Source organism: Phyllostomus discolor, chromosome 8 (assembly GCF_004126475.2).
Source record: "Phyllostomus discolor isolate MPI-MPIP mPhyDis1 chromosome 8, mPhyDis1.pri.v3, whole genome shotgun sequence".
Classification (NCBI taxonomy): domain Eukaryota; kingdom Metazoa; phylum Chordata; class Mammalia; order Chiroptera; family Phyllostomidae; genus Phyllostomus; species Phyllostomus discolor.
In genome coordinates, this window is record NC_040910.2 from 19,707,979 (window position 1) to 19,730,182 (window position 22,204).

Sequence of the window (22,204 nt, forward strand, 5' to 3'; positions counted from 1 at the left end):
ATCTTTTAGCCCTGATAGATCAAGTTGGTTAAGTTCAGTACAAGTTAAATATAAATTAGGCTCAGTATGAGAGACTATATTTCTCAAGTCATACATACAGTATATTATGTCATTTAAAATATTTTGAATTCTCAGAATAGGAGATGAGACTTGTGCTGTAGAGATTTGAATAAAGAGCATTAGTTTTGGGGCATAAATTTAGTGGTGCGGATTTTGACTAAGCTAGAGGTCACTTTGCTTTTTCTTAGCTGAGTACTGAGTAATTGAGACTGCTGGATAAGTCACTGTTGAATAAGCAAGATCGTGTTAACTGTTTCAGTCAGTGGTGGGAGAATGTTAGGGAGGGGAGTCTCAGGAAACACAGGGTGTGAGCGCTCTGTAATAGATGCCGTGTCATGTTCTGAACACTGTTGTTACGGAACTCCATCCAGAGTTGTGCTGTCTCACACAGTAGCCACTGGCCATGTGTATCTGCTGAGCACTGTTGGCTGAATTGAGTGGTGATGAAAGTGTAAAATACACAAAGGATTTCAAAGACTCAGTATATTCCTCCCAAAGTAAAGTAGTCTATTAACAATTTTTTTACATTTATCACATGTTGTGAGGATAATGTTTTAGATTTTTTGATAAAATATGTTATTAAAAATGGGTGAAATTAATTTCTATTAATGTGATTACTAGAAAACTTTAAGTTACATATGTGGCTTGCATTGTATTTCTGTTGTGCATTGCTGACCTAGACAGTACTTTAAGGACTGCTGACCCTCAGTATAACTCCCCTTTATCCGTTCATCCAAGTGTGTCATTCTCAAGTCTGTCCTCACCTGCTTTGCCTTACCAGTATTAACCAGTTCACGTGGGGGATTGATTACTACAGTTGTTCTTGTGATCACTAGGTTTTGACACCTAGTTTTTTAACTGGTTTTTACTTTTTGAAAAGTTTACTTGTCGGTTAATACTGTATTTGGGGAGGAATAGTTAATGAATTTAAGGAGCAACTTGTTTCCCTCCATGCTTATATAAATAGTTCTTTGTGTTAAAGAAATGCATCATTTTAAAGGCATGAAGTATGAGTGTGCATGAGAATTATCATCTATTAAGGCATAATACGAGACTACCATGTATTTCTAGCTCACCTCTTGAACTCACTTCACTCTGTTTTGTAGTGTGCTTCACTTATTCTCTCCTTTCCAGGATCGAATATGATGCCTATCGCACTGATTTGGAAGAACTGAATCTCGGACCCCGTGATGCAAACACTCTGCCAAAGATTGAGCAGTCACAGCATCTGTTCCAAGCACATAAGGAGAAATATGACAAAATGCGCAATGATGTTTCTATCAAGTTGAAATTCCTAGAAGAAAATAAGGTGACTTTATTCTTTACTTCTGAGATCTTCCTGTAGACTTAAGTCTCCCTAAAGAGTGAAATAGAAAGTTTTTTGTTTCCATTAACTCTCCTCATTACAGTTACAAAATGGAATTTCCTCTATAATAAGTGTTTGAGTTTTCAGAACTACAAAAGTATATTTACCTTTCTGTCATAACAGTCATCATCAACTCTACTGTCCCAGTCTTTCACATATAACAATTGGCACAAAATACTTGATGTTCAGCTGTTGATCTTCAAAGTGGTATTGGTGTTTTAAAAGTTATATAATCATAGATTCTGCTCTGGATATTTTGAAACCTTTTTATTAATGGTAAGGACAGATTTCAGGAAGAGAAGAGCATTCACATTAACTGATAGACTAAAAAGTTCAGCTTAGGGCTTTAGTTGACCTGGAGGAAATGAACCAAGCAGTCAGTGTTTCACATTGTCCCCATGTAACATGAGCACATCTAAGTGTGTCATTCTCAAGGACGAGGACAGTGAAGGCTGAGACAGGCCTGCTGTGGGCTCCACTCGGAGATGGACTCATAGAATAGGCTCGTGAGTTTCGGTTGCAGTAAAGTAGAGGTTCCCAATTTAATGTTTTTTCCATTACATGCAGTCTCAATTTTGTGAGGGGGATTGCAGTTCCAGAAATGAGAGTCAGTAGTGAGCACGGTGCAGGGCAAGTGAGGTTCAGTCCTGTAGAGATGGGGGTCTTGGCAGTGCACATTCGTGGTCCCCTTCCCGTGCCTTTCACATCCTCCAAAGTCATGATGGGCCTTCAGCTCTTTCTTTCAGGTACCCTCTCAAAATGTTTCCTCCGTTCCAATTGTCGGTTGCTATCTTCCTGTTTGCCTTAACATTTCCTCAGAAACTCTTCTGCTTACCACCAAAGCTTCAGAATGATAAGTTGCCTGAGACCTGCTAAGTCCAGCACTGTCACTCCCCCTTGTTTAGCTACAGTGGGTGGAAAATATTCGCGTGAGCACATTACAGTGGCAGTAAAGGCAACTGCAGCAGAGTTATCAGGCAGGTTGCTCGGCATCGTTCACACAAGGGCCCAGAGCGGCCTGTTAGCTTCTCAGCTGCGCGCAGAAGATAGCACCGTGTTCGCCATTCGTATATCTGTCCACGTGTGGGCCAGTTACACGCGCAACATTTTAATGGGTAAGACGGCATCAATACTTAGATTAGATGTATCCTTTAAATAGGAAAATATCTTTTACGTACTGCCCTATCTATAATGGATTTGCACTAGACAGTGTGCTAGAATTTTTGGGACTCTATCCAAACCTAATTTGAAGGGAAAGAATTTGGGGGTTCACAACCTCTGCAAATAGAGAACATAGTTTTAGGAAATTTATAAAATGGTAATTGCATTCCATTGAGACCTAATGGTATTGTGTGCTATTCTCGGGATAGTGAAATTATAGGTAATTTTTGTTTTCTATAAATTTTTCTGTAGTTTAGACAATTTCTATGAAAGGTTGTGTTGCCTTTTTAGAAAGAAGGGAAAGTTATTTTGAAAGAATCATTACCTTTAAACCAGCTATGCTTATATGGGTTTTGCCAGAGTAAGTAAAAGTGAGCAGAGTACACAGGAATAACCTGGCCATTGGCTGCTACTTCTCTTGCCGTAACTCTAGGTGAAACTTGGCAGGAGAGCTCCAGATTCAGACATGAACCGGGGAAGCCACTCTTTGTGGGTCGCCGCTATGCAGTTTACATGTATCCTCTCACTCAGCCCTCCTAACAGCCTTCGTTTCAGTAGCTGCGGAAGGGAAAGGGTATGGTGACTTCAAGACTGCATGACAGGGACTGGGAAACCAACCTAGGACTCTGGTTTGGCTTGAAAGTTGGGAGGGAGGAGGGTTGGGAATTTGTTCTGTGTCCCCGTGTTTAGTTGGAGAGGATGACAAGTGTTCAAGTGGAAACTGCTGGTGGGAAGTCTGTGATGGGGTTTGGAGTTGAGATGAGCAGGGTGAAGGCCTCAGAGATAGAGGTTTAGAAGTCATGGCTTTGAAAACAGTGTCCTTGTCACGTCTTTTTGACCTTTCTTACTACAAAACAAGAAAATAAAACTGCCTTTATTCTCAAGGATTTTATGTTCTTAGGTAGCCTAGAGATATTCTTTGTTTTTAACTTTCTACGGTTGTTACCAAGCTAAGTTTCAATTTGAACTCAGTAATCAGGTATGTCTAAAATAGAATCTATAAAGAAACTCAAATCGTTTTATCTTTTTTATTCTTCAAAACTGTAAAGAGGTAATGTTGGTCTCTGTTATTTTAAGCAGTAAATAACTATAGTTTGGATGAAGATGGATCCGTAAGAAAACTCTTGTTTTTTTCTTGTTTTTGTTGAGCAACTTTTTTTTACCCTTTTAAAAAATTGTTTATGGCTCTGAAGGCAGGACAGAGCAAGCCAAAGGACTGTCTGTCTTCCGTGTCTGCTTTCGTGGCAGTTGGAAATTCCAGAAGTCTGGGGGGGTTTGTTCTTTTGTTAAACTACAGCCACATTTGTACCTTAGTCAGTCGCCTAGTGATCTGCTTAGCACTTGAATTTTAACAAAAGTCCATATATTCTTTCTGTCTCTTAAATATTGTATATTGAATTTTTTTAAACAAAGATAATCTGGAAGATCAGTGAGTGTGCTGTTTTGTAATTTGATGGTGTCGTAAAGGTTACTGCTATTTTTAAAAGCTGTTTTTGCAGCTTTCTGGCGGAGGCGTCGGGGCTCTCTCCTGGCTCTCAGACCGTGGCCGTTGGGGTGGCTTCCCACAGCAGCACCTCTCTTGGAAAACGAGATGCCGGAGAAGCAAACGACTGAGGAGGTCCACACAGGAGAAGCAAACAGTCATTGAGCGAAAGACTAGGGCCCATCCTATGGCTTTTATAATAAATTTTAGTGGCCAAACATTGTGAGAACGTTTTTGTTTATTTTGTCCTTAAAACTTTTTAAACATTTTTGCGAGGGATTGAAAAGTAGATTCTTAGCTATATTTTAGAAAAGCGAGGTGTTTATATGCAGTTAACCTAACTTTCCTTTCCTGGCAAAACCAAGGGAATAGGTATGTAAAATGCAGACAGCCCTGTGTGTGTGCATGCGTTAATGCTGAGTGATAGGTGCACGTACCTGCGTTTGTTACAGAGTTCTGACTATTTTTAGAAATAGTTTTATTCTTAATGGAAAACACTGAATTCTTCTACTGTTTACAGTCTGTGCTCTCTAGTCACCCATCCTCGTGTTACACTGTGCTTGTCTTTAACCTGAACAACCCTTATTAATCTCCTATACCCTCCTGTTTATTAAACAGCATTGAGTTGCATAGCATTAAGGACAGAGTTAATTAGGGTCTTCTAATGTTTGTCCTTTCATCAGTATTTCTCTCTTTCTAGACCTTAAATAATGTAACTTGAGCTGTCTTGTGGATTAAGTCAGTTTATTTATCTTTAATTGTTCCTTTCAAATTACAAAACACAACACAGGCTTCTTCAGTAAAGAGGAAAAAATAGACGTTTCTGTTTCGTAGACTTGGTGAGACTAGGTGCCAGGCCTTCTTTTGCGGAGCTCATGATGCCTAGCAGCGGTGTTAAATGTGTAGTAGTCGTTTAGCAAATGCGTGTTTGCATTTCCTCCAGAATTAGAGGTGCACTGAAGGCAAGCGAGAGAGATGGAAGTGAGTGAGAGTCGGCTGGCATGGGATGCGAGGGCGAGTCCTGGTCACCTCACCCTCTGCTTTCTTTAGTGAGGGCCAGGCATGCTCTCAGAAGGGCTTCTGTTGTCTGCAGGGTGTACTGTCTGCATAGAAAGAAGAAACAAAAAGTTAGAGAAAAATGTGCAGATTATTGTGAGCAACCCATGTTTATTTTTTTAAACAACTTTTATATGGCTTGGAATCACGTAGAATATGAAAACAGTAATCCAAGATTAATGTTTCCGGTTTCTATACTTTAACTCGGAGGTAGTAAATCTCTTTCCAGGGTTATTAGTGTATTAGAAAAAAAAAAAAGAAAACTCTGAATGTGTCAAAGATTTAACAAGGCATTTTAGGGTATAAATAAATAATAATAGTAATAGTAATAAACATTTATGGATTGACATATGTAAGTATAATAAGCAACCTCAACACTGTTCCAGATATAATTACCTACATTTGGGTCCTGTGAAACATTGCCTTACCCATGTAACTTCACTTCCAGACTTAATTCCTCAGGGTATTTCATCATGTAATCAATGTAATTTTATGTTTTTATTGTTCTTTTTCCCATTCATTTAACAAACCTTTTTTTCAGGTATATACCGTGTGCCAGTGTTGGGGGGAAAATAATTTCCTCCTGGCTTCTGGGTTCTTCTGGCTGGTCTAATTAAATTAACGTGATACAGAGTGACAGGAGAAAATGTCCAAAATTTATTATGGATGCATGTGCAGGGTGTGGTAAGAATATGAGGCCCAAGGGCATTGCGCGGTAGAGGTTTATAGGCCGTTTTGGACAAAGGAGATGGGGGCCAGGGGTCTGGGATTTCAGTGGCAAAGCAGGTAGTTTACAGGTAGATGAGAAGGAGCAAACGTGTGGTGAACGAAGTTTTACCTGGGCCACTCGGAAACAGTGAGACACGGAGGGAATTCCAACAAGCAAGCTCTGCAGGGCCCTCCCTCGGCCACATTTAGTTTGTGTTACGATGTTAAGGTCATGCTCCCCTTTAAGGTAAAGCAGGGTTTTCCGTCTGAATTTCTTTAGTCAGGTGAGGGGAGGGTCAACGTTTCTTTCTGAGTCTTTTGTTTCTTAGTAACCAGCCTGAAAACAATATCCCAAAAGATGTATTTTGGGGTGGCAAAACTTTAGTTCTGGCCACACCAAAGAAGTGGTCTGGATATTGGTGATACCCAGTGAGCAAAGTAAGAAACAAATTCTACTCTCGAAGAGCTTATAGGCTAGCAAAAAATAGGACATTGATCAAATCATACCCCCAAACGTGTGTAATTTTGGTTGTGACCAGTGCTTTCAAGTAGAGGCCCATCACCGGTTAAGAGCGCTCAGGGCAGGCTTCCAGGAGAAAGGAGTGTTGAGTATCAACCAGGTAAAGGGGGGAACAGAGAGTATTCCGGGTGGAAAGAGCAGCATGTGCCACAGCCCTCTGGCTGAGGCGGGCTGAGCGGCAGGGCGGCATGCTCACGGAGTGAATGAGTGTGACTAGAGCACGGAGAGGAGACTGGGAAGTGAGCAGGGGCCGGACTGTGCAGGCCTTGCTGACCACGTTCCGGAAAAGCCCGTTTGAATCCCCGTGGAGAGCCATTGAACGAATTCTTGGCAGCTGATAGGACTGCAATATGGAGCGTAGATGGTAGTAGAACCCAAGAATGAATATAGTGGTTTAGACGAGAGGAGGAGAGTTCGGATAAGGGTGGTGGAAATGGAGTGGACTAAAGGTGTCAACAGGTACTTTAAAGGTAAAATGAATACCACGTAAAATACTGAGAACAGACTGATGTATAATTGGCACCTTTGATATTTTATTTCTTTATTCAGCAAATATTCGTGGGTTGCTTTTTATGTACCAGTCACTGATTTGGGTAGCAGAAAGATAATGGTCTGGCCATCAAAGAGCTTATACTCAAGTAAGAGAAATAGGCATTAGCCAAATAATTACAAAATGCAAGTCTGATGTGTTGTGAAGGGAAGATAAAGCGTCCTGTGAGGACGGGGCAGTTGGCTGGGGGGATTGTGGAAGGCCAGCTATAGGAAGAAATTGCGGCTTAGACCCAAAGGAATGGGAAGGAGTTAACTAAAGGTGTGTACAAGGAGATTTTAAATAGAAGGAATAGGGTATGCCTGTGATTTTCAATCTTTTCCATCCCATAGCACACATACACTAGTTGCTAGAGTTCTGCGGTACACCAGGAATACATTTTTTGCCGACCTGACCAAAAAAGATAGGTGTAATTTTTGATTCATTCACATTGGACAGCTGTTGTTGTGTAGGCTGTTGTCATTTTTTTAATTTGACATCTAAGGGAAAAGAGATCCATGCCTCTGACTAAATAGTCAGGTATTGTGTGCTTTAAAAATTCTTGTGGTGCACCAGTTGAAAATTGCTGGAGTATGCAAAAGCCTGCTGATGGTCGGTGAGGCCACAGCCTGAGGACTGGGGAGAACAGCTGTGATGAAGCTGCCATGGTCAGTTAGGGCCTACGTAAGGAAGAAAATGACATATGTACATGGGTATTCGTTGCAGCATCTGGTACTATCAAAAGATGAGAAACAACCCAGCAGTTCACCAGGAAAGAACTAGTTGAATAAACTGTGCTTCATTATAGAATGGGATACTTTGCAGCTGTTTTAAAAAACTAATGTTATTGAGAAAAAGGTCCTCAGAACATAATATTAGATACCAAGAGCAAGGTGCAGAGCAGTGTACATGGTACAGTACCATTTGTATAAGAAAGGGAGAAAATAAGGATGTGTAATTATGTATTCTTGTGCTGGCATAAAGGAAAACCAAAATAATTGACTAATTAAAATTGGTTACCTATAAGGGGAAGAGAGTAGTTGGAGACAGGAGTGAAAAATGAGACTTCGCATTATATACTTTTTATATCCTTTAAATTTTGATTCTAACCTATTCAAAGAATAAGATTTGACTCTAAAAAGAAAGGAAGATAAGAACAGCTGGAAAATTTTTGTTTTTTATATAGTGTGCCCTATCTTTTTTCAAAATGAGAATTTATATTTCTATTTTCAAACATAGTCTAATATTTGTTTATGTAGTCTATAATTTTCCTCTTAGCTTTAAAATGAGCTGATCGATTATGTGTTAGAGAGGACAGAAAAACAGTTACCACATATTGCTGTGTATAATGCACTCCCACATTTTTGTGCTCATTATACATGGGATTACTATGTCCATATTATACCCATGGTATGTAATCATTTTACCCATGAATAATGTGTATCCTTATTTTCCCCTCAAAAATTTGGGCAAAAAAGTGCGCAAAATAGGCCAGAAAAAGTTTCCTCTGTTCTTAAGTAACAGATTCTAAATGGCGTGATATAGTACTTTTAATTTATGTCAAAATATTTTCATGTATGGTACCATGTTTGCTGCTGTTAGTAGTTTGGTGTGCAGAGCTTGAAAATTTTTCTAAACTCACATAGAGGAGGAAAATTTGCTCATGGTTCGCATTGCCTCCTTTCTCTGTGTAGTTAACAAGCAGAAATTAACTATCTGTTTCTAAACCGTGCAGCGGGAAATTGTGAGCTGTGGGTTGGCTTTGAAATGAGCACCACCAAGCCACAGTTATCCAGAGTCATTTCCGTAATTGCAGTCTCAGCCATATATGAGGGAGAGAGAGTTTTACAATCATGAATTGCTGTTTTTACAGGTTTAACTTGGTTCCCTTTTAGTTATAAGGTACTTCTGTTTTCTGATTCTTTTTGGTCAGAAGTGATTAACTCCTTTGGAGGGAAGGGTTTGGGTTTCATCGTTTCATTGTATCTGTTAAGAGGGGAGGGGGTTGTTCCATCACTTTGTGTGAATAGGATTCACTGGTAAAAATTTACTTCTTAACCGGCACTGCTGTGATGTATCTGTTCTACAAAATAGTTGATGTCTGTGTCCTCTTCGGGTCCAGGTTTCACTGATTTTGCCAACCTTGGGTACCACCCAAGTCAGTTTGCCAGGCTTTGCAGTAGGGCGGAGTTTTTAAGTGATCACTGCGAAACATGAACGGATCGCTGATAATCTGCACTGGTTTTAGCGACAGTGGCATGACAGTGCTTTTTTCAGTTCTTAGTAGTTACAGTCTCTTCAATTTACTTAAAAGTAGAACCTTTAATTAGTGTTTCTGAGTAAGATCTCAGAAGACACTGGCAGTGTTTAAGAATTTGACTTTTCGTTGTTCTTTTTAACCTTTCCTTAAAGTTGTCTCAGTAATGACTCAGCACTCTAATGTTGAATATATGTGTTTATATATTCCCTCCATGACTCATCTACACATTGCTTTTTGAGATTAAAAAAGTCATTTGATAACAAAGTTTATCCTTTATTGCTCTTAAACCTTATAACATTCTGATTTTCTGTCATTATTTCTGTCTTTAAGTTTTCAAAAGATGCTTTTCTAATATTCAACAGGTTTTTTAAGGTGCTTGTTTAGGGTTTATATTATAATGCCTAATCCTAAAAAAGATTGTATAAAAGTTCTGTGACAAACTCCCTGCTGACAAGCAGCTTACAGTCTAATGGAGAACATTTAGTAAAATGTGTTGTATGTACGACATGTAAAATGTACGAAATGCCGAGTTAAGCATGAAAAAGAAGAACAGAATTTGATGAAGAGACACATGAGTGCAGCTGGAAGTAGCTGCTGGGCCAAGGGGCAGTTGACTTAAGCAGGATCATGCAAGACTGAGTAACGTGAGCATTGGTGGGTAAAGGCCAGAAAAAAAAATTCTTGAAGAAACTGGATCATATGTTTAAATGATCCCGTAAACTTGGTTAAATTTTCTGTTCTCATCCTAAACCAGAGTATAGTATTACTGTTTATGGATTTCTTCAAGAGCAATAATGGCTTTATCATAAATTTTAACAAAGCTTTCCCATTAAGTTTATAAACAGTTGTTAGGTGCATAGGATCAGAATGTTGTAGGTTGTATGAGATAGGGTTCTTGGTCTTAAAATAAGAATTAGTTTTCCAAGCTATAATACAGAAAACCGTAGTTATGAAAGAAAACTACCTGTGAATGGAAGGATGAGTGCGAATGGACCACTGGTTCAACCATATGCCCCTGTTGGCCAGTGTCTAAAAGCCGGTGAAGACAGGGCCACCTGACTGGTGACGGGGAACACCCAGTTTCTCCCCTTCTCTTCTGACTCCAGTTAATTTTGAACTAGGAGCTCCCATGCTAACATTAATGATTTATCCTTCTTAATATTTCCTCTGGCATCTTGGAAGTTTCTTTCTTCCCCTGTGTATCACTCCGGTGCCCAGGGCCTCCTCCACTTACAGCACACACTGTACTGTGCGGGGGATGCCTGCTAGTCCGCGTCTTCCCCGGGGTGAGCTCCACCGACCGGCGCGTCTGCGGGGCGTCCCCTCCTCACAGTAAATGGATTCGCAGGCGCCGATCTCTGAGTGGGGCGTGTGTGGAGAAAGCTCTCCAAAAGATCGATGATGGCCAGAGAAAGCACATAATTATACATTTTTAAATAGTCAGGGGTAAAGAGAGGAGTTTAATACTTTACATATTAGTGGTTGGAGACATCTTACTAAAGAATGACTGTGTTCTAGCTTTTTCTCACGGCTACTACCCCAATATTGTTGTACATGTAATATACACCCCTACTTTATCAAATTTGGGGGAGAACCAGTAATTAATTGGCAGAACTTATCAACTATAAATATATTATAACTAATAAGTTTTAACTGGAAATTGCCTCTTTTTCTCAATTACTTCAGTATCTCTGATAAGGAGACATGTAATATAAATCGGATTTGGGGGAGAAGTCATTTTTATGATTTTGCTGCCTACAAAGTAATGCTTCTCTTCAGGTTGTTCAGGCAGTAGCTTTGTAAATGGCATTTATCTTCTGTTGATACGTGCTGTGTAGACAGGAGAGCAGTTTTCGGTGTGATCCACTTGGCATCCCCTATCAGTCCTGCTCTTAAATCCCTCTTACCCAGATTCTGCTTTAAACCCCAGCTTGTCGCTGCCTTAGTCGTCAGTGTTGAAGTTTGTTGTGCCCTTTAACAATTAAAGCATTGTATGCTATATTTTAGGTCATTCACCAGATGTTGCTGCAGTGGTTTTGCTTATGTCTGATCTGGGTTGCTCATTGTCTGGCAGATCTTTACGAAAGCTCTTTGTAATTGAGTTCACAGTGATTTAGTGTATTTCTAAATTACCATAATTGTTTCTGATGTTAGGTTTTGAAAATTTGTCAAATTTGTCGTCATCCTGCTTCTGCCTGGAATTGTTACCTCTGTCTTCTATTGCTCCTATTTTAAATCTCTGTTTTTCTGTTGTATTTTGTTTATCCTTGTAACCACTTTATAAATCTCTTCTAACTTAGGACATACATCACAAAATAGGTCATTGAAGACTTTTTCTTGCTCTGTAATTGTGAAACATTTAAGACTGCATTAATCTTCCTGATTTTAGAAAGAACTAACTTCTGTTTCTTTCATCTTCTCCAGCTCTTGTGTTAGATCCTTGTCCTGAGGATGTTTCTAAATGCAACTTCAGGGCCAGAGACAAAATTAGGAAGAAGGTTAAAGTATATCTTTTTTACGTTTCTACCCTTCTTTTAAGAGCTCTGGGATATCTCCTTTTGTTTGTTTTAAACTTTGTTTAAAAGCTTTCCCCAATGCTATTGCCTTACGAGTAGAGGCAGGTTAGCATAGGTGAATGAAAGAACACGGGCCAGTCTTGGAATAAGACATTCCCCGAGTTCCCCAAATCCCAGCCCCTCTGCTCCCTAGCTTTCTAACACAGTGAGGCAAGTTACTCAGCTTTATGAGTCTACTTTTTTAACTGTAACATGGAGAGAATACACTTGATCTTAGCCAAAAGGCTGAGAAGCAGTAAGAATAAAAGCCTGTACAGAGTAGATGTGAAGGTGACTTATTATCTGTCACACAGAAAGTGCCTCACAAAGTTGGTGCCACCCAGCATAGCAAACAACAGTCTACCCAAAGCCCTTGGCTATTGCTGCTTTGATTCTGGAAGCTCATCATTTTTCGTGATCTGTTCAAGCAAATTTAAAAGCTGTAATGACCATAAAATATTTCCTCAAACATTTTGGCTTTTTGCCCCATCTCCTAAAAGTAGGTTTGACCTTTCCCCCATCTCACTTTCTTCCTCTCGCCTTCGGCCGGTTCTGTTTGAGAAGCCAGGATCTTTCCCAGACTGACCTTTACCAGACCAAACAGCCTAGCAAAGTACACCTGATAAACACACCAAGTAACTTAAAGTAATGCTTTTAAGTCTTGTTGAAACTGCTTCTATACAGCGACAACAGCACAGCAATTACCAGGATTGCAAAATTTAGTTAACTTTAAAATTGTAACTACTTCTCTAATATTACTTCTTTCCTTTCATTAGGAATGATTTGTTTGTTTAATAACCAAAACATTATGAGGATTCCATGTAGCATGTCAGTCTGAACTGCACTGAAAACATTGTATGGATACATACTATACTGTAAATTGGTTAATCAAAAATAGCCAGAAAAGCAAAAATTTTTATTTTTTTATGTTTTTAACTAATTTCATTTAGAAAGTATAGTCACATTGAAAATTGGTTTATTCATTTATTTTAATTTCCCTTTATTTTTTATTGAGTGGTGGTTTGATTGGATAAAAGAGTCAATATCACTCTTGTTTAGACTCGTGTCTGATTTTGAAGACACACACCAAAACTGAAACTTGGGCTGGGACAACACTTACATAGTTAGCGCTGTTAGGAAAGTGAGGTAAGGTGTCTGTTTTGGTGTAAAAGAGCTTCTGAGATTAAAGTGACAGTGAAATTTTATCTTTATTTCCATAATTAAAACTAAAAACCTGTGAATCCTCCAAGGCTCCCTCTGCTCATGGGAACTGCCCTGAAGTGCTGTGTATACTTTTAAAAGCTTTACACATCAACCTTCTCACAGTTACTGGGGGAATGTTTTTGTGAAAATGGGTATTGTATCATTTTGTTGTGAAAACTAGAAGTCAGTCCTAAAAGCACCCTCTTTCCTTGGTTTCCCGTGGATTAAGTTTCATTGGGGGTGGGGGACTGTTTTGAACACAGGTAATGCACCCTGTTTGAGGTTTTGTTAATGCGCTACCCCGTCTTCCTCAGCCACGAGAAGAGGTGTGTCTGCGTGTTGGGTTTGTCAGCCACCCCAGGGAGAGGGGACCCAGACCTGTGTTGACATCTGTAGGCTTAGCTGACGGTTGTCTGCTGCTCTTCCCATTTCCTCTCTGGCTCTGATTTGCTAGGCTGTTGTAACAGCTCTCTGGAGATCGGGTGCCTCAGTCAAATCCTTTTATTGTCTCCTCTGATTCTAAAACGTTTTCAGGATGAAAATTCAATTAAAAAATTTGTGTGACCCAAAGAGTAATAAAGTAATTGACTAGAAGCTATTTCTGAAAATTCGAAGTTCACACTGACTGTACAAAAGCTCCTTATAATTCTGTAGAAGAGCCGAGGACCGTCCAAATAGGGAAACAAGAAAGGCCAAGTAGTAATAGAGCAAGCTAGAGAATTGCTTCGTGACGCAGGTAGGCTATTAGTGTGAAAGTCTTTTTAAAAATACCTCTGAATGGGGAAGAGTGATGAATTAATGGTGGGACATAAACTTTGAATTGAATTTAATCTCTGAAAGAGGAGCTACTTTCTATCCTTAAAAATAAGTAGGAATAATGTTTTTCTTTGAGTTTCCAGATATACATGTGTGCCTCTATTTAGGAAGCAATTATTTTTCTCAGAAAATTTTAGTAGAAAGGAACCATAAAAATTATCTTAATTCAGTTTTTTCATTATGCAAGTGAAAAGAGAGTTCATGTAGTGAACTTGGTGTAGAAATGGGAATGAACCCCATTTTCCTGGATCTTTTATTCTGCCTCAGCTGTGTGAGCTTTCTTCTGCAGCTAACAGGAGCCTCTAACAAGAGACAAAGAAAAAGATGATCTAACCAGTGGACATAATTAATAAATGGTTTACTTGTAATAAATTTGCTTTGTTTCTGATCCAAAAAATGTCATTTTTAGAGAAGGAAATTTTAAGTATAGTTTGCAAGAATTCAAAATGCACCACATATGAGTTCATGAGGATTGTAACATTGTGTTTTAGGGACAGATATGAGTTTTTGGCAATTCTCTGCGGTCCATTACTTTAGACACTATGAGCAAAGGTGAATTTCGTGACGGTAGACAATCGATTTATGCCTACAGAAAGGATTAGAATCGAAAAATTATTTGACACTTTCTAATTTATCTTCACTTTTATATCTGTTAACTCATATATATAGTCTTATTTTTAGCACTGTATCTGAAATGAATCATAACTTCATTACTTTTCTTTTTTCTTTATCTTCTTAAAAATAACACTTGACATACATAGAAAATAACATATATAATGCAGATTTCAGCTATAAAGCAAATAATATAATGAAAACCTGTGACCCCACCACCCAAACCAAGAACTTGAACATTCCCAATAATGTCACTATCTTCCTAGTCCTTCCCTAACCCACCCCTTCACCTCTCCCACCCCTGACATTGTGTTTATCCATTCTGCTGTTAAAGGACATTTGCACTGTTCCTGACTGCGCCTCATAGGGCACTCTGAGTGCCGCTTTGTAAAACAAAGCCACATTGTTTCCCAATGTGGATGCGCTGTCTCATTCCACCTCAGTGTACACAAGTTCCCTTTGATCCACAGTCTCTCCAGGCAAAGTGAGCAAAATGGTATTCTTTTGTGTGTTCTTCACTTTTATTTCCCTCACTATTTATTGACCACATGTATTTCTTCCAGCATAAAATACCAGTTCATTCCTTCGCCCACACTTCTGTTGGTTTGTCTGGTTGTTTTTAAGGAGTTTAAGGTATCTTTTATTTGTTAGTGGCCTTTGTGTCCTACTTAAGAAATCTTTTCAAACCCAAGGTTGTTGGATTTTTGGTTATATGTTCTAAACGTTTTAGATATTTTGTTTTTCACAATTCTAAATCCACCTGGAGCTGGTTAGTTACATTCATATTCTGTGAATTAGGAATCCAGTTTTCTCTCCAGGTGGTAGATAACCAGTTTTCTAAGCATCGTTGTTTTTTTCCCATAGCTTTATTGAAGTATCATTGACCTGAGTAGCCAGCTGCATGTAGTTAAGGTGCACAGTATGGCGAGTTGTGATATATACAGACACCTGTGAAACCACCACCAAAACTAGCGGTGTGTTCATCACCCCTGAAAGTTTTTTCCAGCCTCTTTGTAATTCAAGTCCTCATTACCAGGCAACCACTGATTTGCTTTCTGTTACTACACACTAGTATGCACATTCTAAATTTTATATAAATGGAATTAAACAGTTTATCTTTGTCTTCTGGGGTTTTTCACTGAGCATAACATTTTGCAATTCATTCATGTTGTGGGCGTCACTAGTTTATTTCTTTTTATTGCTGTGTAATATTACATTGTATGGAAATACTGCTGTTTATTCCCCTGTTGATAGACAGTTGAATTGTTTCCAGTTGTAGACTATTACAGCCAAAGCTCCTATGAACATTTATGTACAGGTGCTTGTGTGGACATACGCATTCATTCATTCCTCTCGGGTCAGGAGCTGGGGGTAGAATACCTACCTGGGTTGCATGTACACGTACATGTGGGAATAATAGGTTCATGTTTAACTTTGGAAGAAACTGGCAAGCTTTTCCAAGACAGTTGTGCCATTTACATTCCCACCATCAGTTTGTAAGAGATCCATTTGTCCCCATCCTCACAAATAAGGCATGGTCAGTCGTTAATTGTAACCATTCTGGTGGGTGTGTCAGCGGCATTTTGTTGTGGTCTTAGAATTTCGATAGTAATTAATGATGTCAAGTATCCGTGTTTTCATGTGCTTGTTTGCCATCGTATATTTTCTTTGGTGAAATGCCTGCTCAGATCTTTTCCCCATTTTATTCTTTTTCATCGTCTTATTCCATTTTAAGAATTCTTTTTTTTTTTAATAATTTTGTTTTGTTTTAAGATTTTGTTTTATTTTTAGAGAGAGGGAAAGGGAGGGAAAAGGAGGGGAAGAGAAACATCAGTGTGTGGTTGCCTCTTGCACATCCCCGCACTGGGGACCTGGCCTACAATCCAGGCATGTGCCCTGACTAGGAATTGAACCAGCAACCCTTTGGTTCACAAACCAGCACTCAATCCACTGAGCCATACCAGCCAGGGCAAGAATTCTTTATATATTATAGCATCAAGTTCTTTGTCCAATACATATTTTGCAAATATTGTCTCCTAGTATATGGCTTCCCCTTTCATTTTTATGTGTCTTTTGAAGAGAAAAATGTTTTAATTTTGATAAAATCCAATTTATTAATGTTTTCTTTTTACAGTTTATGTTTTGTATGTGCTATTTAGTAATCTTTGCCAAACCCAAGATCATTAAGATTTTTCTTGTAGGTGTTTTTCTAGAACCTCTATAGCTTCTAGCTTTGACGTTTAGGCCTTTGATCCATTTCAAGCTGAATTCTGGAGATGCGCGGTGTAAGGATCAAGGTTCGCTTTCCGTGACTCAGCCCCTGCTCCCTTTTCCGTCCGTCCACTCTCGTGAGGACGTATCTGACCATGCGCGTTCCAACAGCATTTGCACGTGCACTGACTCTGTGTGCGCCTGTGCAGCCCAGACTGCTGTCCTGAGCTCCGTTCAGCCTCAGAAATACAGTTACCTGTGCGGCATTTCCGTGGGTATGCCCGGAAGATCCACCTTTCCCCTCTTCCACGTCTGTCCCTTTTTTACTGTGCTAGGTGAACCTCACCTTTGCACAGGTTCTGTCTTTGAAAAGGAAACAACTCTGTATTTCTTCTTCCACACAACCCTTCTCAGACACTTCAGACACTAGATGGTTGATGTGTGGGTGTTTTCCCACGCTGACCAATCTGCTCTCTGATTCTCTGGACGCCTGCCGGGTGTCCTGCAGCCCAGTTCAGCTCTGACACCACAGACCCCCACCACCATCCCCTCCTCAGACCCAAAGAAAGACCAGGTTGTCACTTGTTCTCCTGGCCAACTGGCTGTAAATCAAAGGTCCCACAGTCCCCTCCTCAGAGTCAGTCATGTGCCAGAGTGGCTCACAGAACTCAGGAAAACAGTTTCCTTAGTAGATTACCAGCCTATTACAGATAGTAAAGGATAAATAAACAGCCAGATGAAGAGGCGCATAGGGCCAGGTCTGGGGGGGTGCTGAGCACGAGAGCTGCTGCCCCCCGGGCGTTTGGGGCGTACCACCCTCCCTGCATGCGGCTGTGTCACCAGCCCAGAAGCTCTCCAAACCCTGGACTTCAGGGAATTTTATGGTGTCTTCGTTCCACAGGCGTGATTGATTAAGTCATTGTCCATTGGTAATTAGTTCAGCCTGTAGCGCCTCTCACCTCCCCAGAGGTTTGGGTGGTAGAGGTGAACATTCCTGTCTCCTGATCACAATTTAGTTCCCTTGGCAACCAACCCCCATCCTGTGGTTATCCAGGGGCTTTCCAAAAATCTCATTAACCTAAAGTGGGGTATGGTTGAAAGGGCTTTTTTATGAGCAACAAAAATACTTTTACCTTTATAGCTCTGGAGTTGTTTCAAAAATAGGGCAAGAGACCAAGTATAACAAAAGATGTTCCCATCCTCTTATCATTTAGAAATTACAAGGATTTTAGGAGCTATATTCCAGGAATGAGTACGGAGATCTAGTCTATTTTCCTTACTATAAATCACAATATTACAGTCTTCTTACAAATTTCAAATTAGTGGATCTAAATACATGAAACTTTATTTCACTAAGGAAAGTCAGTATTTAAAGATTTGAGTGTCGGCTAGGTAAACTTAGATTCCCCTGAAATGGAATGAGTGCCGTTCTGTGTCAGACAGGGTGCTGGGCCGGATCTCATTTCCTGTAGCCCCTGCAACAGCACCGCGCCCTCAGTTAGTAACGCATCCCTGATACGCAGATACACACCTTGGCCAGTGAGGTGAGATGTAACTGTGCCTGGCATCACAAAACCACGAGAAAGTGGTACAACTAAGATTGGCGCACATGTATGCCTCCTGATTCCGCAGCTCTTTCTGGTCCTTTCTGTAAAGGAAGGGTGCTAGTAAGGGGGATATCTTCCTAGTGACCGAGGTGAGTACTGAGTCCAGACGTGGGGAGGCTGTGACCAGTTGCAGACTGTGCCTCATGCAGGTCTTCCAAGGAAGTTGGAAGTAAAAGTTTTCAAAGATGCTGTGGCATTTACTCCGGCACTGCAGTTAGACCTGGGGGCTGGCCTGTAGCAGCCTCGCCTCTCTTATTTGAATCTCGGTCCTCAGCTGCTTTCTCTCCTGATTTCTCTCACGGATCACAGCCACCCCAGCTTCTACCCTCTCCAGGTACATGGTTTTTTTACCTCATTTACTTTATCACCCAACTCAGCCTTTTCCCTTTCCAGGCCTGTCCTCTCCCTTTTGATTTTCCTCCTTCTCACAATGTTGTCTAAAACCTTCTTTGTTGCTAGGAAACTGCATTCTTAACCTTTTTCATAGATGTACCCTTTACCTTTTGCTTCATAATTGAAACACCAAAGCTCAGTGGCCTAGAACAACAGTGACTGACCATTTGCCACAACCGTGTGGGTCAGGTAGGTGGGTGCCTCCGGGTGCTGGGCACAGCCGGGTTGGCCAGCGCTCACTCTCCGAGAGCTTTCGTCCCCAAGGAGGCGGGGCTGGGTGTCCTCACGAGGTGGAGGCAGTGGCCCAGGAGGGCAAGCGCTTGCCTATCAGTCCTCATTTTCTAACATTGCATGGCCAACCTCACTTTTGTTTTGTAAAGAAACAAAATTAACTGATTGTATTTAGAGATCTAATGGGCCTGACTAAGCAGTTCCTGAATCAGGCAGCGTCCCATCTAGCAACTAGAAGGGCACCCCAGTGTGTTGTACAGAACAGGAGGTTTTTGTAGGCAGAAAGAGTTTGGGACTAAGAAGTTAAGAGTGGACTATTTCGGGCGAGGGCACTTACCCTTAGGGAAAGGCAGGGGGTCTCACCAGGCAGATCACCTCCCTAGTGTGGGTCTGGAAATTCAGGACTGACCAGCTTAGGATTCCATCCTGGGAGAGGCTGAGACTGTACTTAGGTTAGGTATCACATCTCGGACTGGTGTCCTGGGCTTTTAGGAACAGTCCCCAAGAGTGTGGACTTTGAGTGGGGTGATTTCCTGGGTCCATTATTGTAACCATCCACTATAATAGAATAATACTTCACTCATCTTCTAAATTGCCACCTAGGAACCCGCTTTTCCTGTGATTATCCCATTTCCTTAATAAGTGTCCCTAGGTGGAGGCCCGCCGTCCCTTGAAATACCCTCCACATCCCAGAGCCAGAGGGCAGGGCCGGCAGAGCGCTCCAGTCCTAACGCTCTCCTGCCCGTCTGGGGAGCCCCGGTCTCGCCACCAGTGCCTGCGCTGTTCTTTCTGCTTTTCTTTTTTTTCTTTTTTTTTTTTTAAGATTTTATTTATTTATTTTTAGAGAGGGAATGGAGGGAGAGAGAGAGAGAGAGAGAGAGAGAGAGAGAGAAACATCAATGTGCGGTTGCTAGGGGTCATGGCCTGCAACCCAGGCATGTGCCTTGACTGAGAATCGAACCTGCAACACTTTGGTTCTCAGCCTGAGCTCAATCCACTGAGCTATGCCAGCCAGGGCTCCTGCTTTTCTTGTTTAAGTTAAGCCAGTGCATTCCTGCTGCCCGTGAACCATGTTAATTATCATTTTCTGCTGCCGTGTGCCTTCGTTATGCTGGGATTCCCATATCCCAGAACAGTGCTTGACACAAACTGTATCACATGTTATTTTTATACTGTTTTAATTTTAAAAATAAAGACTTGGCAAATCAAAACTATCCAGTCTAAGTATGTTGTGTTGTTTTCTTTATAGAGGTAGATGGATAAAGAAATGGCCAAAGAGACTATGCATATTTGTGTGTATAAGATAGTAAATACAGGTGTCATAACATAAAATGTTATGTCCTATTTTTTCACTTAGCATCATCCATCAGGCATTTGTACATCATTAAAAATTATTAAAGCTCAGTTTTAATGAATATTTCATTGGATGGGTAAATCAGAGTGTGTTTTATACTTTCTACTTTTGAACATTTTGCAGTTATAAATAAGATCTCTGGGGAAAAAACTTTATTTAGAAATTTTTGTGATGCTTTGATGATTTCTTTAAGAAAGTGTAGAGGTAGTGTTACTTGGTTAAAACATACTTCTGATATCATTACAAGTAATATGTGTTTGAAAACAACTGAGAGTCTTGTGAACCTTAAATAAATTGGCTTTCTGGCAACACTTCGTGCCACTCACTTGATTCTTTGCAGCAGACCTCAGTGTTGAAAAATATCTGAGTTGTCCAGTTTTACGTAAAGTTTAGCCGTAATGATGCCTATACTTGGTATAGGGCTTATATCATATAGTTACTTACGTAATGCTTCCTCTTTGATATTTGGTTTTGAATATTCTTAGTTTGGCAGGGCATTTAATGGTATTTTTAATTAATGCTCTCAGTAATGCTTGACAACAGTTCAGAGACTCCGGGCGCGCCTCAGGTACTGCAGGTGCGGTTGCACACCACCACCACAGTAAGGCAGGTGGGGGTGTTGCTTTCAGTCTGCACAAAACCCCACATCTGGGAAGTGCAGTGGGGCTGACCACAGTAAAACAAGGTGTGCCTGCGCATGTTTAGCTTCTTAAACTGACCTGCCCCCTTCAGGGAAATTAAAAGTCATTAAAGATTGAAGGTTCAGTGACCCTGCAAAACCATGTACAGTTGCTGTGTGTGAACTACTTTGCGTTATTAAAACAGCTTTTCCTGAGGAGAGAGACGCTATTTAAGACCTGTGATAGCTCACCTTCTGTTTCATTGTCATCGGTGCTAATGCTTGGTCTCATGTCCTGCCCCGTTCACAGGTCAAAGTGCTGCACAACCAGCTGGTCCTTTTCCACAATGCCATTGCCGCTTACTTCGCTGGGAATCAGAAGCAGCTCGAACAGACCCTTAAACAGTTCCACATCAAATTGAAAACGCCTGGAGTGGATGCCCCATCTTGGCTTGAAGAACAGTAAAATCACTCCTGGAAACAAACAAACAAACAAACAAAAAGAAAGTCACATTGGTATATTTCTAAACAAGCCTAATTAAGCAGAGTTGGGAGAAGAGAAATGGGGCAAAAACTGTTGTAGAGATTCTCGCACAAACAGCTTTAATTTTTCCCTTTTTCCTACTTTAACAATTGAACTGTTAAATCTGATGGGAAGGCGGGTGGCTTTAATGTAAACATAGTTTCTATAATCTGAACACAGTAATTTTCCTTTTTCAGAAGTCCTTTTGTATTGTAAGGGTCGACGGCTATTTCTGTAGTTTGAAAACACCTAATATAGATTTGCACTGACCAGATAAAAATTCACGGTTCTTGGCCCTGGGAGTGAGGGCCAGTTGTAACTTTTCCAAAGGGAGGTTTACATGATTTGTATCAACATCAGATATTTTATATAAGAATGTATTAAACATCTTTAAGAGATTCATTTTCATGTATTATCTTAAAGAAAAAGGAAACTATTTTGCAGAGTAAAATTATTTGGGGTTCCTGCATCGTCCACACCTAGGTAGCTGCTCTAATGACTGACTGATTGGCTTGTGGAGTTTTGGCAAATACCTTTTTAAAAATTAATCTGTACCTTTGTAATTTTGTTTAGACTTTTTTTTAAGACGCAGGAATCACACTGTCATTTCTGTGAAGCTTTCGGGCTTATGAATATGCATCATCCAAAGTCATAGGTTGGTTATGTTAGCAGTCTTTTGATTCATAATGAAACCTGCTTAAGAGAATTTTTTGGACAGGCAGCCTTGGAAATAGAAATTTTCGATGATTTCTAAAGTAGAAATCTGTGCTCAGAAAGCTAGTTTTGGGGTAAAACTCATTTTGACAGATGTGAATCCCTAGACAGACTTCACTGACTTCCATATGTAACAATACCGGTTAAGCCTTAAATCACAGATATGTGCCTTCTCTTATGCAGTAATTCTCATTCAACCAATGTACATAATTCGTAAGGAAGC

The 22,204-nt window shown here is 40.3% G+C and overlaps 1 protein-coding gene across 6 annotated transcripts in view; it reads left to right on the forward strand.

Annotated features, from left to right (window-relative positions):
• The window catches only part of ARFIP1 (ADP ribosylation factor interacting protein 1), a 78,839-nt gene extending 57,157 nt beyond the window's left edge, over positions 1-21,682 (forward strand). For all 6 annotated transcript variants that reach the window (XM_036031910.1, XM_036031909.1, XM_036031908.1 and 3 more), the window contains 2 exons: positions 1,195-1,369; positions 21,055-21,682. In XM_036031910.1, the coding sequence (XP_035887803.1) occupies positions 1,195-1,369; positions 21,055-21,210 (331 nt within the window). In that variant the 3' untranslated portion in view covers positions 21,211-21,682. The remainder of the gene's footprint in view (positions 1-1,194; positions 1,370-21,054) is intronic.
• The last annotated feature ends 522 nt before the right edge of the window (positions 21,683-22,204 follow it).